Source organism: Dermacentor silvarum, chromosome 4 (assembly GCF_013339745.2).
Source record: "Dermacentor silvarum isolate Dsil-2018 chromosome 4, BIME_Dsil_1.4, whole genome shotgun sequence".
NCBI classification, from domain to species: domain Eukaryota; kingdom Metazoa; phylum Arthropoda; class Arachnida; order Ixodida; family Ixodidae; genus Dermacentor; species Dermacentor silvarum.
In genome coordinates, this window is record NC_051157.2 from 7,095,999 (window position 1) to 7,114,480 (window position 18,482).

General features: G+C 44.5%; 1 protein-coding gene across 1 annotated transcript in view; it reads left to right on the forward strand.

Annotated features, from left to right (window-relative positions):
* Positions 1-18,482, forward strand: part of LOC119449376 (multidrug resistance-associated protein 1-like) — a 190,562-nt gene that overhangs the window by 55,428 nt on the left and 116,652 nt on the right. The window contains 3 exon segments of the mRNA XM_049666741.1: positions 1,153-1,327; positions 3,039-3,293; positions 11,312-11,377. Of these exon segments, the coding sequence (XP_049522698.1) occupies positions 1,153-1,327; positions 3,039-3,293; positions 11,312-11,377 (496 nt within the window).

Genomic DNA, 18,482 nt, shown 5'->3' on the forward strand with positions numbered 1-18,482 from the left:
GTAGGCTCGTGGCAGCACCCCACGGTGTAGCCGACCGCAATGACCAATAGCAGCCGCGTATTGGAATGTGCTTTATTACGTAATAAAGCGCACAGAAGAGAGTGAGGATCATGGCTTTTGTTGAAACGAGAGCGTTCGAGAGAAAAGTAACTTCGCGCTCCGCTTGTGAGCTCCACGCACCGCCTATGACAGCAAAACTTGGCTGAGATGTTCACAGCAGCGTATGCTACCCGCGGACTATGTTATTTCACCAAGCCCGAGGGGTGATTCAGGGCCCCTTTAATTGACAATGAAAAAGATTGAAGTACTACAATGGACTGAAGTATATTATGTATTAGGCAAAAAAACGTAGAGCTTTAATAAGCGTATAACAACTATGTGAAAGTTTTGTGCATGCCTGTTGAATTTGGTCTTGCCCTAGGATGTGTTGATGAAGTCCTCCAATTTTTAGCTTTAAAGCCATGTGTAGTGAATTGCAGTCGTTTTTCTTTATGGTGTAAGAAATTTCATAATGAAAGAGCTGAGTAAATTACAGCCAGTCTTCTGTAATCCCAGCACTCAATTGTTACACCATTCTTTCTAATGGGGGGGATGTGTCCCAGCCTGGTGTTTATAGAGACTTCCAGGTCCCTGGGTGTCCTTTGTTCAACCGCCGATGGCTATTTGGCAGAGCATCTGCCGCTGCCGTGAGAAGCAGATGAGAGCTGCTGTGGGTGCCTACTGGTAAAATAGGTACAAGTCTTCTACCAGCCAGTTGCTTGGTCAATATGGCAAACCCACCTGTTAAGAAATTGTTGGCATGGTACCAGCATGCGCTCTTTCGAGATTTTAGTGTTGCTTGGTTCGTTTTGGCTGTACAGCAAGCATAGTAGTCTCTGTGAACCTCTCTCAAGCAATGCACCCGGAAAAAACTGGACTCCAGGCAGATGGGCTGCTTATACCTGGATTATGGTGGGTTATGGTGGGCAGTGAGTATTGAACCACACACCTCTTGCGGGCGAGTCGGGTGCCCTACGTACTGGGTCATTGGCTTCCCCATGGGTTCGTTAGATTTAAAATGCTGGTGAAATGCAAAGTTCTTAAATGCTGTTCATGTCTGTAGGAAAATCTTATTGGAACATGGTATTCATGACGTGCATTCATTCCTTGCAGCCTTATCTTGACATTTGTGCAGAGCAAAGAGTATACATGGCACGGCTATGTGTACGCCTTTGGCTATGCTGGCTTTCTCTTCCTGAGTGGGGTGCTGGATGCCCATGCTGTTTACTTCATAGAGTTTGGAGCTTTCAGAGCTCAGTCAGCTTTAGTTGCTGCTCTGTACAGAAAGGTACAACAACCTTATTTCCTTTATTCCCCTCTTGTGTATAGTACCGTGCTGTGCTAACAGCAAAGTGGTTAAAATTTGAGAGCCTTGTGTGCCATTACAATAACTTTTTTATATACCTTCATGTATGTCAAAGAAACGTTTACTGTGTTGATCTGCTCACTGCTCCAATGTATCTGAGCCAAATTAAGCACTTTTGTGTCATATCATTTCTGTGCAGATTAATTTTTAGGCTGGCCACCTATATGACCAATATAACCTGTATGTAACCAATGTAATCTGTAACCAATCCTCGGTCCTGTATGACCAATGTAAAATGGTGACCTATGTTTCGGACACTGTATGGTGTCTCGCTCGATTATTCAAACATAACGCGCACATTGGCATGGACATGGCGACCGTGAACAATTTTTCGCTATTCGGTTTGTCGCCCCCGCTTTTCTTGGCATGGCGATATCACGGCGTAAAAATGGCGTACGGCCACTACCAAGATTTTGGTCGACTCGGCACCAAACAGCAACTTTCGCCGCTGAATACTGGAAAAGCGCTGCTGGTTAAACTTTTTCTGTATTGTACGGCCTTGGCAAAAATTGCTGCCAGCTGGCATGGTGGCGGGCAGGTCGTCGTGCCAAGATGGCCTCCAGTATGTCTGGACCAGTAAACCGCTTCGGTGATTAGGCGTAAGATCACGGGCTAGACTGATGGCCGGAAGCAGAGATTCAGACTGCGGGTGACGTGCCGGCAACTACCGTGAACGATTTCGCGAAGTTTGTTTTTGCATTTGCTAGATGGAATGACGAAAGCTTGCGTGTAGGCAGGAAGCTCCAAACTGAATTCGCTCATCTCAGCCTAATCTGGCAGCGTTACGTCTGCGCAGTCAAAGGTCACACGCGTATATCTGCACTTTGAGACTGTGCACGACGAGTGGAAGCGAACCGCTACAGCAGTGTCGACCATCGCAGAATTTCAAGTAGATGGTAATCAGTGAATCACAGCACAGGGAAAACAAAGCACATCATTATACCGCAGGCACCAACTTTTTTCAAAAGAGTACTTCGTCTTAAAGAATACATTTATAGGAGCAAGATCACGCGAAAGGTTTTTAAAATGCATTCCGAATTCTGCTCGTAGCACGCCTAAGTGCTTCCGTGCTTTTCAAGCACATCTTAGGACACCACCACTTCATCGCAGCCCACAGTAAAAACTGTAATGAAAGTGGGCGGGAGTCATGTTTAGTGTTTGGATTGAATTCATGAACCACTGACCACTTACTGTTTTCACATGCACTGGCCACTGTAAAAGCCCCATGCAATATAGTTTTGCTTTCATAAACTTTATCCGAAAGCCCATTTTACTGCTCCGAAATGCATTTTTGGCTGCTCCAAAAGCTGCTCCGAAATGGGATGGACCAGTAGCATCACTGACTATATGGTAATTTTAACTCTCATGTCCTTGGTGAAGCGCAGTCCCTCGAGTGATTTCTAGAGCTGTCTGTTTTGTTTATTTTAACACATCCTGGTCACATTGTATCATTTAGCCCCTTAAAGCAGTATATGCACCATTGTAAACGCCAAATTAATGCCAGAATTAAGCACCACTTGGAAGGAACATCAAGACATAGCTTATTAGCTGTCCTCTTGATTGAAACAAATTCACAAGTAATGTTTCAGCATGCCGAGCAATAAGTGTTGTGATCTGTGGCTGGTTGTGACAGGTGTTCCGCCTGGCACCGAGTGCACGCCGCCAGTACATGGCAGGCGACGTGATGAACCTCATGTCGGTCGATGTAGAAGAGGTGAGCACGTTCCTGACGCTGAGCACCCAGGTGTGGACGGTGCCACTGCGAATTGCACTCACCCTCGTGCTACTGTGGTACTACTTGGGCGCCTCATGCCTGGCTACTGTAGGTGTCATGTTTGCTGCTGTGCTGGCAACCACCTATGTGGCCACCCTCTGCGACCGCTTCCAGGTATGTCCCATTGCAGAAATATTTGCAGACTGGCATGTAGCAATTGTGGCACAAAAATTTCTCACATGTTGGCTCATAATTTTAATCTCGCATGTGAATAAAATGTTACTGTGCCTTATTTATTTATTTATTTATTTATTGTACTCTCAGGGAATAAATTGCATTAGAGAGGGGAGGAGCTCTAATCCCACGTACAAAACAAATACAATATAATGCAGGAGGACATGAGCAAATAAACAATAACCTCATCAAATAAGTTCTTCATGCCATTGAACTAGTGTAATACACATACAAACAAAGTGAAATAAAACAATAGAATAAGTAAACTGAATCGATGTAAACACACACACAAAAAAAAAGGTGGTTATTCAGATTATGCTGGTGAGCGATTTGCGGAAACTTCAATCAGTGTCTGCAATGCTGACTGATGAGGCAGGAAGGTGGCTTCAGCCACGGCGTGTTTTAGGAATGAAGGACTGGGGAATAAGCGACGGTGTTATGATGCAGGATGCAAACTTTCAGCACATTGTCTTGACACAATGAAATGAAGGAAGCTGGTCTGATCCAATGTGCGTTGAATGTATGATTATAGGGGCACATTTGATGAAAGAGACAGAGATGCGACAGCTTTTGTCGCGTAGCGAGCAAAGAATGGCTTTGACTGGATTTCATGCTGGTTGCACTGGCAGTGCGATGATAGTTCGACATAATGAAACGAGGTGAGTGATTCTGCACAGCTTCAAGCTTATTGAATAGTGTAGTGTGACCACGGTGCCAGGCTGATGAGGTGTATTCCAGGTTAGGGTGAACATAAGTGATGTATGGTTGTTTTATAAGCGCTGTAGTAGCAACTGAAAAATTTCGTTTTAGAAAACCAAGCATGCAATTGGCTTTAGATATGATGGAGTCAACATGCAATTTTGAGTAGTGATTAATAGTGGTAGGAATGCTGAAGTACTTATAGCCAGAGGCACACTTTAGTGAAACACTATTAAAGAAATAAGTAGGACAAGGGGATCGATCCACTGTGAGAAACTCGTCGATTTACATTTGACTATGTTCATTTCCATATTCCAAATTTTACACAAAGGAATGATGGTATTAAGGTTAGTTTGGAGATTAGTAGTACACCACAGTTTGAAGAAATTTTTCGATAAATGACACAGTCGTCAGTAAAAAGGCAAAGAAAAAAATGTGCGTTCATTAGGTAAATCGTTCATATAGATTAGAAATAACGAAGGTCCTAGAACTGGTCCCTGAGGCATGCCTGATCTTACAAGCGTCACAGGTGAGTTAGCATTGTTGACAGTGACGTACTGAGTTCTCTTAGTAAGGAAGGTTTCAATCCAGCGAAGCATTAATGGGCCAATATTCGAACGGCCTAATTTAAGAATTAGTATTCAATGATTAATTTTATCAAAAGCTTTCGAGAAGTCCAAAAATATGAAGTCAATTAGGAACCCAGAAACAAGGAACGCATGCGTATCGTTAGCGAACGTAGCCAGTTGCACCATGCATAAAAAATGCTTCCAGAAGCCATGTCAACTGTAGTGAAAGCAATTATTTGAAGTAGAGAAACTTGTTAAATGGGTGAAAATGATTTGCTCAATTATTTCACATGGGACAGACGTCAGTGCTATTGGCCGATAGTTACATAGATTATGCATTTTGCCAGACTTGTGAAGCTGAACTACCTTTCCTGTTTTTCTATCTTGTGGCAGTTCTTGCCCGTCTGTGATGAGCAGGTTCTTTTGTGTTAATGTTGCTGGCGGTTCTCTGAGGCGGAGCCTCCCAGAACCCAATCGAGGACAAAGCCGTTTGTTGTAGAACGCACACACAAACTTTTAATAAAACTAGAAACGAAAATTAACCCATAAAAACAAACACACAAAGATAACATGAAAACATGTAGCTAGAACGCTAATGATATGAGGCAAGTTCGGGCAGGCTGCGGATGTGAGTATGCACTACAGTCTCGACACGGCGAAGCGGAGATGAGACGACGAGAGAAGCGTTGTTGGTCTCACCAAAAGGTCGCTGTATCGGACCGGCTACCAGAGCGTGGTAGCTCTGGCTCGGTGGAAGAAGACAGGCGGCTCGGTAGCACGGGAAGATGGCGGTGGCGTTCTGGCTGGGCAGCTGGTCGTGGTACTCGGGCTCGTAGCCAGACAGCTCACGTTCTGCCCACAGGCGCAGACGCTCACCGGCCTCGGGCAGCAGCAGTTGATTATCGGGCAGAGTGACGATACCCAGGAAGGCAGGCGGCTTGGCAGCAGGGGTTGACGGCGGCGGCGTTCTGGCCTGGCAGCTGGTCGTGGAGCTCGAGCCCGTAGCCCGACAGCTCTCGTTCTGCCCACGGGCACAGACGCTTGCCGGCCTCGGGCAGCAGTTCTCGAACGGATGGAGTGGCGGCGCCCAGGAATGGATTGGCAGGAGGCCCCGGCCGGGTGAAGTCCTGGTGGCTCGGGTCCTGGAACCCGACGGCCGTCTTCAACTCCCGATCCGGTGGCCGACCTTGTCCTGGTGCCGCGTCTGGAACTCCTCCCCCCTACAGCCAGCGCGGCTCTTTTTTCTGCTGCTCTGGTCGATTCGTCTTATTTCTCATTGGCTGCTCGAGGCTCCGTGTTCCTTTGTGATTGGATTGGCTTTCTTTTTTTGTTTTTCTTGTGCCGGGGGGCGTGTTCACGCGCCGGACGGTCTTCGGCGTCGTAGTTTTCCAACAGCATGGAATTCTCCTCGGCGCGCGCACTACTCGTCGTCTGCTCTTTGTCTCCAACCACCGCACCGTGTCACACACCACAAATATCACCGTCGCGCACCACCGCACCGTGTCGCGCACCACAAATATCACCGCATTGTGTCGCGCACTACTCATCACACCGTCATAACACATTCTAAGAAAAATGCAACACAAAAAATAGAACATACATGCTTAGTGTTATGAAGAAACTTTGAATTTATGCCATTGGTACCACAAAGGTTATCGCTTCAGGTTGCAAATAATTTTACCTACATCTTAAGGGTCAACAATGATGGAATATTGCATTGAAGAGTAGTCTGCGCCAGGGTAAGATGGAAGGTCGGATATTATAGAATCATTTAAAGAAAGTGTAAATGTGGTCATTAAGTAAAGCGGCACAGAGGTGCTTAGGAACCGGTTCACCTGATTGGTTAAGCGTATAGTTCTGTCATCTTTGCTCTTAACAATATTCCACAAACATTTCAGGTAAGTTTTTATCTCTTTCAGTAATGTTGAATTCAAGAAAGTAAACTTGGCTTTCTTGAAGGGACACTATAGTAAAACACTGAATAAGTTTAGATTGATAAAGCATTACTGACTAACTCAACTTTTGCTGATTTCGTGGTAATAAGTTATTATTAAAAGAGAAATTTACGGTCAAAGTTTCGTTTTTGAATTTTGCGTCACGAAGTGCAAATATTTTTTTAATGTTTCAACCATTGTGGTTCAGTAGAAGTTATTGAAACTTTCCACATTAACACTTTGGCTCTGGCAATGTAGCCCATCTTTATTGATAAAAGCTTAACTAGGCCCGAGCAGACAGCATTGAAATCTGCGACATCAAGGCGAGCTGGTCCGGGAATTTGAAGGCGGTGTCGCCACCTGTCTTTCATTTTTGCATCTTTGGCTTACAAAGAGCCTTCTCTCAATTGGAGGAGCATTTTTGGTATTGTGGAAGGTAATTTTCTGATATGGTCGATCACGGATATATCAAACTCTGATATATTGAAATATTGTCGATATCGAACATTCATAAAATCACCTTGAAAATCCCTATGCAAAAGTATACTGATGTACTACGCACACATAGAACTACCTTTTACCGACACATTATATATATTCAACGCTGCGCCATGTCCCGCCCCTGCAAGTACGCCTGCTCACGCGATCACTTCTTGCGTTGCCATAAATATTTAATGCTAACAAATTTGCAACGGCACCGTTTTGGCAGATGCTGTCAAACAAGATATTGAACCTGAAGTGTAATACATGCCATGGAGGAAAAATGAGCATGGGGCTCCAGTTTAGCTCGCTCAGCATATGGATGGCACGGGCAAACTACGGACGTTCATTATCGGCGAGAGCAGATTGCCACTCTCCTTCAAGAATGTGAAAGGCCTTCCAGTCTCATACGCATTCCATAAGAAAGCGTGGCTGGCACTCACTCTTTTCACTGAGCGGCGCCATGCATGGGATGTTGGGCTGCCGGATTTGTCTTCTTGTAGACAAAGACTTTCTGCGAACGGAATTTTAGGATTCTGTGAGTGGGCAAAATGAATCCGACTCCAACCTCCACTGGGACGGATCTTTACTTTAGTTTGATTTTACTAAAACTACCTCACGCCACATCCGCACTTCGCGAAAAGGCCTCTTGTGGCTCGTCGCTGTGTGATTCGCGGGTCCACGCTGAATGCTTTTCATTCGTGCATACACTTGCATGTCAATGGGATTGGCCTTAAATGTTCTGAAAAGCTGAACGGCACTTTGGAAAGTACCAATGTGTGTGTAGTGTTGGCAGTCACCAACCTAGGGGCCGGTCATTATTTTTGAGATTGCAGGCATACGTAAATGTTTCGTTTACTAAACTCAAAATTAGCAATTATAGTAGTACTGAGAATGTTCTCAGTATCACGAAATAGGCCAATCGATGTTTGTTGGTCCAGCTGCTTGTAATGACGCTGCATTACAGCATTGCGGAAGTGAGAGCAAGTGAATTTTCACTGTTTGTGACATGAGATTGTAAATTCCATGCTGCATGCAGCGCAATAATATTTAGCTCACATGTTCACAGGAACTTCTTGTACAGATCATCATTTTCTTACTATGTTAAAAAAGTACTTCTGGGCCCCTTTAAATATACATTTAACTTCCGTTAATTTGACCCTGACGGTACCGACGAAATTCATAGAATTGTCCGGCAGGTCAAGTTAAACAAGGTGCATAAAAAACACCAAAACACACTGCGGATTCATTTAGCAGTATTTTCCCTATTCTAACATGCCTCCAAATCAAATGTGACCCACTCTCTATGTGTCCACAGTAGAAAGCTGACATAGAAATAATATCAAAGCTCCGAAGCAAAGTATAAATTTAATGCGAACCTGATTTTTTATCAATAAAAATGGACAAGGGTCCAATGTGTGTCGCACATTGGCAGCCGGTTTCCTAAAGCCAATTTCGCTGCATTACATATGTATTATGCAGTAAAGCATACAAACACCGCAAAGGCGATTTTGGTTTCATGTCCAGTTGCACTGCGCAGGCAATTTTTGGCCCAATTTAGCTGAAAAAAAAGGCGCCTATTAGAATTGAGTATATACCGTAATCGGTCATTGTAGGCTATGGTTATTGCTTGAAAATCCTCCGATGGACAGGCCGAAAATAGGCGTTTTCGACGGGAGATGGCATGTCTTCAAAGCATTCACTGTCCCCTAAGCTCCGCTGACACAGATGCTGCTACTAAAGGGGTCGCTATTGGAGTCACCATAGGGTTCAGGCGTGCTGGTCAAATTCTAATTATCCGGCAAAGACCAATTTTTGGACCGACATAACGAGTTTGGGCCCATAGAAATGAATGGGCGTCAGCTGAGACCTTTGGTTGAGATTGAATTAACCGGAAAATTGAATTAACCAGAGTCGAATTAACGGAAGTCTACTGCATTATAGAAAAGGCAAGTTTCTGTTTGTACAATAATGTCAGCATTAGAATCATTGACTAATGCGTTTAGTTTGCTTTTTTAATTCATAGTTATTAGTAGCGCTTGCCCCGTCTTTCTCGTCCTCCTTTGGTCCAGTCTATTGCGCTTCACCGTAGTCAAATATGTATCACCTACTGGCCCAAAATTCTACTTTTCTAAAATTATATTATATATTTGTTATAAGCTGTTGTGTCAGGTTCGTGAATTACGTATTTCGTCACTGAAAGGGAACCTCAGTTCCTAGAATAATGAAAGCGTTTAGGAGAATACATTTGTTTTTAAATAAAATAAACAAATGAAGCGAAGACCGGCATAGGGAATTAAGAAAGAAAAACCTCGATAAGAATAAAGTAAAACAAGTACTTAAAACTACACAAAGTTCTACGCAAGTCCTTGGAGTTGTGACAGTTCTTTTAGCTCACAATTGTGTTGGCGATAATACGTCGTGGCACGGCAGTGGCAAAGGCTGGCCGCTGCACCGCTGGAGTAGACAGCTGGCTCGAATAGGGCCAGTATCCAGGGCCTCGTCCCCCAGCAGATGCACACGCACAGTTCTTGCCTTAAGCCCAGAGGCGCTGTCCGTGAGCACTAGGTTGGCTCTGGTATCAGCCTCTCAGCAGCTCAAACGGTTTCAGCAACGTGTCCTCTGGATCCTGGCTCTACATATCCAAAATACAGATGCTGGTTGCCCCAGGCAACCCCTAGGAGATCACGGCCAGATCCGTATATGCCGCGGGCCAAGGGAGAGCAGCATAGAGATTCCTGGATCTCTCTTAAGCGTCAGAAGAGGTCCATTGTCTTGGTCCCGTGAACCCAACAGCCTCGTCCTCGAGCACCGAGACTTGCATGTCTTCGCTCCGACATTCTAGATAAAATCTCCTCTTCCCTCCTCGTTCCCCGCGTTTTTTCTAATCCAACGGGGGATCTTACTTATTGGCCATCACTTCTTCGTCCAGCCACTATCTTTGCATGGTCTTTTTGTTGTGTTACACCGCCATGCCACCACCACCTCCACATAAGTTCAGGCAAGCGTTCATCAGTTTGTGGGCACAAACAGTAATTGTCACATAAGGGTACATGATCGAATCAGTGAAAAAAAAATTGCAATCATGTCTAGGTGAAAGAAACGCAATCTTGATGTCCCAGATGTGCCAGCAGATAGTTTCCGGGAGATATTAGTAGGCCGTCGACGGCTTGCCATGGTGTTACATAGCCTAAGAACAACAATAAATTACATACACACATTTTGCACCACGGTTATAATGCAACCATGCAAACGGTTTAATCGCACAAGATCGGCATGTTGGCTTGCGAGCTGCTGTCAAACCAAGCCAAGCCAAGCCGCTAGCCAAATGCGCACACCCGTCCTGTATGTGCCATTTGAGTTGCTTTTTCTGAGTAGAGTTGCCAACTCATTTTTCAGATGTGGAGAGGGCTGCACAGAGACTCGAACTCCGCATCGGTCTAGTGTCTGTGATGACGTCTGCTGGTATGAAAATGTTTACAGCAAGCTTCCTGTGACAGCTTTTGCTAGCTACTGTGTCGGCCATAGGCAAATTTCAATCTCAAGCGTACTGCCTAGATCACTTGGCCTAACCAGTGTCACTTCTTCGGAAGTCTGTAATCAAAGTTACACTTTACTGCCAAGTTGACTCGGTGGCAGTTTTATTCTAGGCCATTATGTTTGAAGCTTTGCGCTTGTGGATCATGTCTGAAAAATTGAGCGGCATGCCAATCGGGGGGATGTTCGAAATTTGAATAGCTGTTACATATTGATCCTATGATAGGTGACAGCGCTGCCTAAAATTTCAATAAATGTGGTCTCTCAAAAATTGGGGAATGACTGTATTTTATATTTTTGCTGCCATAATAACTATTTTGGGCCACATGTAAACGAAAATTTGCTTTGCTATAACCGATGGCGTGTCGAGTCACTCGTTTCCGCATTTCTTATAGCAGGGGAACAAGTACTATATTGAATGCTCCACCGCCTAAATTTTGTGTTCATTTTGTTATATTTTATGATTTGTTATATCTGCGCTCGTTATATTGAGGTTCAACTGTATCCGTGCTCAATATACTAAGGTTGGATTGTAGTATTATTAATCTTTGTTTTATGGCATACTAGTTGGTGAAAATGGAGAAAAAGATGTTGTAATACTTCTCTTGCCTTGCAAAAAGTACACTGCTCTGTTATTGGGCACACTGTCAAACATTATTGTTTGTCTAACCACTTACTGATTGACACATTCAGTGTTGTAGTCACACACTTTTGTTTTCAATTTCCCGTTGCATATCAGGAGAAGCAGATGGCGTTAAAGGACAAGCGGATACGTCAAATCAGCGAAATCCTGAATGGAATTAAGGTACTTCATCTCATCTTCTTGTGTCGTTGGTAGTGCATGTGAACTGTTTGTGTCTTGGCGGTGGTGCCACATGCATATGTGAAAAGCCAGGTGTAGCAAGTGCTATGGAAATTCAGTAACTGAATTTTTTTCCTGTAACATGAACGGAAGCACATCAGCCAATGTAGCCATAATATTTAAAGGGCCAGTACAAACCTTTTCTCAAAGGTGAGCAATATGTTTGGTATTAAAGAGCATCTGTTCACACATCTTTTACAAACATTGCCGGGCACGTTGATATGTGACCCTTTGATTTTCTTTACTCAATTACTGCAAACAGCCATTACAAGCCTCCGACTCCTGGATCAGATTAGAGAAACCCATGTGTTTTTGTGAAGAAGCTCGCGGTACACTTGGAAAACAGAAATTCAGGGCATGCTGAATAACTGTAAACTTCACAATTCTAAGAGGCTCCCCAGCCACCTGAAGAAGCATACAATGTGCATGAATCTGCAGATATGCTGTGTGCTGTCGTCCATTGGCAAGCAAGACATCGAGATTATTATTGAGATACATCGAGGAATTTATTGATTATTGATAGATTAGCTATTGATTTGCTATCGATGACTTGGCGATGATTGGCTATCGGCGTTTTTAACAGCTCCGCTGTTAAATGCGCCGCCTAGCGCACCTAAGAACTTCTAGATATCGCTGTTACAGAGGTCTGCAAGTCGTGCGTGAAATCCATGTAGGTAAGCATCATTAGGGCACTAAAGTTTCGGCGCCGCATTTCAAACCTGTCTCCAACAGGTATACAAATCCTATTATGTCCGTCGCTAAGCAAACATAACGTTGCAGTCACCGAGATCCTCGTGTGCAAAAATAGTAACGCAAAACGACCGCATACATCAGCATGTAGTACATATAAAGCTCGAACAAATATGATACTCAACGCGTAATCAGCGGCCAACAACTGAAATGAAAGAGCAGGTGGCACTTTTCAACGTTTGCCTCACATGCTGCAGTGAAAAGCCGATGTAATGTCTTCAAATACATGACGCATTTTTCTCGAAGTCGCGGTGATGTGGAGTCGCAGAGATGTCTGGGAAGCTTTTGCGCAGTACTCAACGAGCGCGGACTGCGGTGGTGTAGTTGACCAGGTGACTACAACCAAAATGGTGGGAGAGCTACTTCCGGAAACTTGGTACATGCGCAGATCGGTCGGTGGGATCGGTCTATTGTTTCGGATTGCTGACTTTCCCCTTGAACCAAAAACCGATCAAAAATATTTTGGTTTCACTCCAAAACAAAATAATAAATAATGTTTTGGTTACGTTTTCGTTCCAGTCAAAAATATCGTTTTGTTTCGTTTTTTGTTTTTGTTTTTGCTCCATTCCGACACACAGTAATAAAGTCGCAGTTTTGCCCGAAAGGCGAAGCATCGATTGCGATAGCAAATTAGTAGACAGCAATACGAAGTACAGATTGTCGGCTGTATAAACTTGCAAACGTTCGCTTACTATCTAAATAACAAGCACGGTGTCACGCGCACACAGGTAAACATGAACACATCTCGCTTATGACCGCAGAAACTTGCTGTCAAAACACTGGACTAGAAGTTTTATCACATAAACAATAAAAACAATATATCCCTTACGCGTCCCCTCACGTCTCACAAGAAACACTGAACCCTGGACAGTGCACCGTTTTAGAACTAATTACAGCTCACAAAAGCTAAAAAACAACTTACCAAGGATTTTAAATGCTTACAACAAATCTGGAATTCATTTATGTGCCTTGCCCCATCAGAATTTTCTCGACTTAATCAGCTGGACTAACATTCATGTTTATATGGTCAGCCATTTGGGGAGTGCAGATTAGTTGAGTGTACAGCTTCTTGTTTACATTTGCATTATATATATGTGTATGTATATATATATATATATATATATATATATATGAAACGTTGTGTAACTGCTCTACGCGCAACTACTCGCTTTTCACTTGGTGCTTCTCATGCATTCTTGCAAAATTGTGTATTTTTACATTGTCAAAAACATGCGGCAGCTCCGCCCTGCCCATGTCTTGTGATCATAGGGGGCAGAGTGTTTTTTCAAGCTGCGCTTGCAGCTGTTCTTCCCTGCCTCCTCCAATCTGTTGGAAATAAAGATATATTCAAGCAAATAAGCACACCAGCAGCTAACAAATAAGCGTACCAGCAGCGAACACCTGCACCAAACAAAACGGGACGCATGCACCGGAAAATACAGTAACTTAGAGAAAGATATCCAATCTGGGCTCAGGCCAGTAATTGTGCAGAATGATCATGACCATCCTTAAAAATCAGTGGGAAGGACTCAAGCAGGCAAAAATTTGACAGATTTTTAATGCATGACGTGTACAGATTGGGCCGTCTTCATGGCACTGCCACTGGCCCCTTAGACATCCATAGTAAGGAAAACTGAAATTTAGGACACCTGTTACAGCACACCGTTTGTTAATTTGGACTCCCCCTGCACGACTGCGTGTTATTCTACCACCAACTGGAACACTAAGAGCTGTGTTATTGTTTTGATGCGTCACTGGCACCACCTCAAAACTGAACATAGTAAAGCCTAGGTAATGCAATATTTATTTATTTATTTTGCATACCCTCAAGCGCCGAGTCATTGTAGAGGGGAGTGGGTTACATAACATATGGATGTGAAACAAAATAAAATAAGAAACACGGTATGTTATACAGTATTAGCGGCAAATCTTCAAATAAATATCAAGAAAACTGCAAACATCGCAACACATATAAAAAAAAATTGGAGGTTAGGGATACATCAAATAATCATGCAGGATTATCACATTCACATGATTGTCACATTCGCAGGATTATTGCAATAGGTAGTTACAGGCCCAAACCACAGGACAGACTGCCTTCATTCACCTCTGTATGCTTAGCATATACAGTGTGTCCGTAAAGTCATGGTGCACTTTTGACTGGTCACAAGAAATCAACGAAACAATATAGAAATGTGAAATCTTCACCAAATAAAAGCAAAACTCTCCCAAGTTTCATACCTGTTCAGTGCAGTTCAATGTGGCCTCCATTTGTTGCCCTACACACATCTAAACGACATTCAAGTTCTTCCCACACACGGTTAGGGACGTCTGGTGAATAAAGTCTGTGTTTCGGTTTTAAATGAATAATGTCGTTGATACGTTCACTGTACACGTGTTGCTTCACATAACACCACAAGTAAATGTCTAATGGTGTCAGATCCGGGGATCGTGGTGGCCATGGCTTGGCAGAACCCCTGCCTATCCACCGCGGAGGGAATGTTATATCCAGAAACTCACAAATGGTGCTGGCGTAGTTTGGAGGAGCGCCATCATGTTAAAACATGACACCTTCTGGAAATTGTGGCACGGCGTACAATTCCAACATCACCTGTGTGTTGCAGTTCGTGGTGCTGCATCATCACCTGTGTGCGCACACCCTTGCACATCATACTACGAAAACTTGGACAGTTTTCCTTCTATTTGGTGAAGATTTCACCTTTTCATCTTGTTTTGTTGCTTTCCTGTGCACCATGACTTTATGGACACACTGCATAGAGTCGAGTCCCGCTACAATGAAATTCATGGGACACGCGAAAAATTTAGTTGTGGTGGAACTACGTTGACGTGAAATTAGTATGTACAGTGCAGTCCACATATAACGATACCACATATAACGATATATCGGTTATAACGATGAGTCGACCTAAGAGTATCAACTTATGCATTGGGGCTACGAGAAAAAAAACAACATATATAACGATATATTATTCACAGCATATCGAATATAACGATTGAAATTTTGCTTCTGGGCAGTGCTTTTCATGCAGAATAATCATGAAAATTGCGTTCCTACGTTGCCCTTAACTGAGACGGGGCGAAAAATTTGCCTACGCGAGTTCGTATCTGCCGCCATTACCGCGCAGCGCATCCCGCTCGCGCGCCGATTGCGAAAGGCACGGAGAGCATCGCACGTTGGTGCAGCGTGCACAAGATGGTGCCAGCTGCTTCATCCCGCGTCCCCGGCGGTCGCGCGAGCAGAGGGCGGAAGAAAGGCGATAAGCGAAGGCAACGCCTCCTCTGGCGATGGGCACCTGCGCTCCCTGCCGCGCTCTCTCTCAACGGAAGCAGCGGCAGGTGCGCCCCTTGAGACGAAACTAATTTTGCAAGAGGGGTGGAGAAAGCGATAAGCAAGTGGCGCCTGCACGGCCTATGCACCGCGGAAGCAGCGGGAGGTGCGCCGTCAAAGCGCAAAGCTGCGTCTCTCGAGACGAAGCTGCAAATTTTGCAAGACTTGAAGTACGAGCTCGCGCAGTGGATGATATTGACGATTATGAAAACCGGGAGCGCCACGATCATGAAGGCTAGAAGCAGTGTCCATGCCGATCAACGGAAAAGGCGGGCTTCGTGCGCCACGACGAAAACCTCATGGGCGAAACCAACAAGGTGGTGTCCGAACTCTGGGAGCACGTCGCTACTGACGATGAAATAGGTGGTGCTTCGATGGAGGAGCTTCTGAGTGAAAATAGTGCTGCCTCGTTCTGCGAAGAGAACTCCGATGGGGCGATCGTTGTCGCGACAGACGGCGGCGTTGTGCGACGGAGGCGATGACAGCAGCAGCAGTGACAACGAGATTGACAATAGCCCGCCTTTGACACCGACCCCGAGGTTCAACCAAAGTGCAACATCGTCGATCGAGTCGCTCATTGAATTCATGCACGCTAAATTATAGCCGCCACTGTTCGCGCAGCAGATGGACGCGATACACACAGCGGTTGTGAATCCGAAACTTCCGCGAAAGCAAGTGCAGATTTTTATTTCAGCGTGCCTAACGATTGAGACGCTATTTAGAGGTATAAATAAAAGTGTCATTTTTCACAGCCTACTATCTACGACGTCGATTTTTTATCGCAAGTGTCAGTTTCGGTTTCGGGACTGCAAAGGTATATTCGGCATTTTTTTTTTTTTCCGCAGTCCAGATATAGCGATAATCGGTTGTAACGATCGGATTTCTCGTTTTTCTCGATATCGTTATAAGTGGACTGCACTGTATATACGTGCGCCAAACAGCAAAGCCGTGAACGAAACCGAAACATCGTCCAGGATGGCGTGGGGGCAAAGGTAGAGACGTACCGAAGGCGGTCAATAAAGTGTCAACTTCACGAGAGAATCCATTTCTCGCCGCTGTTACAGCATTTTTCGTATATTGCGGCCGATGCCTAAACCAACGCGCATGCCCGGCTGATCGCGAAACACTAATTTTGCGGCACATGCACTGTCGCAACTAAGCGGTTTGAATTATCACGATTTCATTGCATATTTATTACAATGTCGGCAAGCTTGGCAAGCTTGCGCTTACCGGAAGTTTTATTTCCAGAAGTCTGTCAGCCTGGATTTCTTACGCTTCACGGCAAGCAAAGGCGTTACGCAAGTCTCACTGTCCGTTAAAACAGCCATTGTAATTTCATTGTCGTGGGCTCTGATAACATTTAAGATGAAGTCAAAATAATCCATTACTTTCAAAGCAGTCACCGGAAACTAGCGGGTTGTCATTTTGCCCAGACGACGAGACGTTGGCATCATGTTGACAGCAGCAGCTGCGGCGCGGCCGCCGTATCTTGAAAGCAATCTGTGGCGTGCACAAAGCGCGCACCCGCGTAGGCTTCATCTTCAAAGTGATCTGCGATGTGGGCAAAGTTCAACTAGTGCCGGTAGAGTCATGTGCGCTGTGATTTCGACGTTTAGTTTCGCGTTGAAGCGAGAGATGGCACAGAGGTCATTGCGTTCGCTGCTATTACCGCGCCTTCTCACTCCAGCATTTTGACACCGAGTTTCCGCGGTCATCGAGCGAGCCGTGTTCATGTTTACCCGTGCGTGCGTGACGCCATGCTTGGTAGTTTAGTTAGTAAGCGAATGTTTACAAGTTCATACGGCGGATACAACTACTATCTTTAGTTCGTATAGCTGTCTACTAATGTGCTATCGCAATCGATGCTTCGTCTTTCGGGTGTAACTGCAAAATTTTTTCCTTCCGCTTTCTGCCTCGGCGATCATATGTGCCTTTTCCACGAGAGAGACAAATTTACGCTTCTTCTTTGGCGTAGCCATTTCGACCGGACACACACCACAGAAAACTGCAGCGATTGTGGTGATCGCGTGTAGTCTCACGCAGGCGCGTGAGGACCACGTGTGGCTATGTATTGCAGTGGCTTAAATCGGTACATTGAATTTGATTTTGTTCGCGAAAACCTCGTTCAAGCGGACATACAATTGTCACAGCTTTGGAAGGTCCTTCTAATTTGACTACTCAGCAATTCCAACTTCAATTCAGTCGCAGTTTCGTGAAAAGTTTGTTGAAGCAGAAATACTGAATAAAACGCCTCCGTTATGAAGAGACTTTTTTTTGTATTACTTTCTATGGGCAGCTGATGGGGAATCGGAAAATCTTCGTTGTGGCAGAAATTTCGTTGTAGCAGCGTTCGTTATTGGGGGATTCGACTGTATTATTGTTAAACTGTGTATGAGATATAGTGCTGCACCTCTACAGATCTTTCTCAGTAAACAGAACTCCTGTTAATCACAACATATTTCGCTAGTTCCTTGAGGTCCCATTTAACGAGATTCTGCTGTTGTTTTCACTAGATATAAATTAAACAAATAAATGAAAATGCCCGTTGGTTAGTTTTCTGCTTATCAGGATACGTGGCATAAGCAACATACAACCAGCAACACACGCCTGCCCAGCCAACCCCTCCCCGGTCAAGTGTGCCCTCCTCCCCCTTTCTACAAAATAAATTCCTAGCTATGCCACTGCAAGGCATGTTTATTATCGGCAAAAGTGACACTGTTTTCTTATTCAATAATGCAGAGTAGTGTGTGCTGCATCCAATCTTGTGTATTCGAGCTTACGTTTATTAATGTGGTGGCAAGAACTTTGCCTGTTGGAGCAAAAGTAAACAGTCGGCACCTTCACTAACTGGCGCTTGTGCGCATATCGTCTACTGTAGTGTACATTCTGCATAGTGTGAAATAAATATTTGAAAGCAGGAAAAAAATTTCTTATATGTGGATGCATATT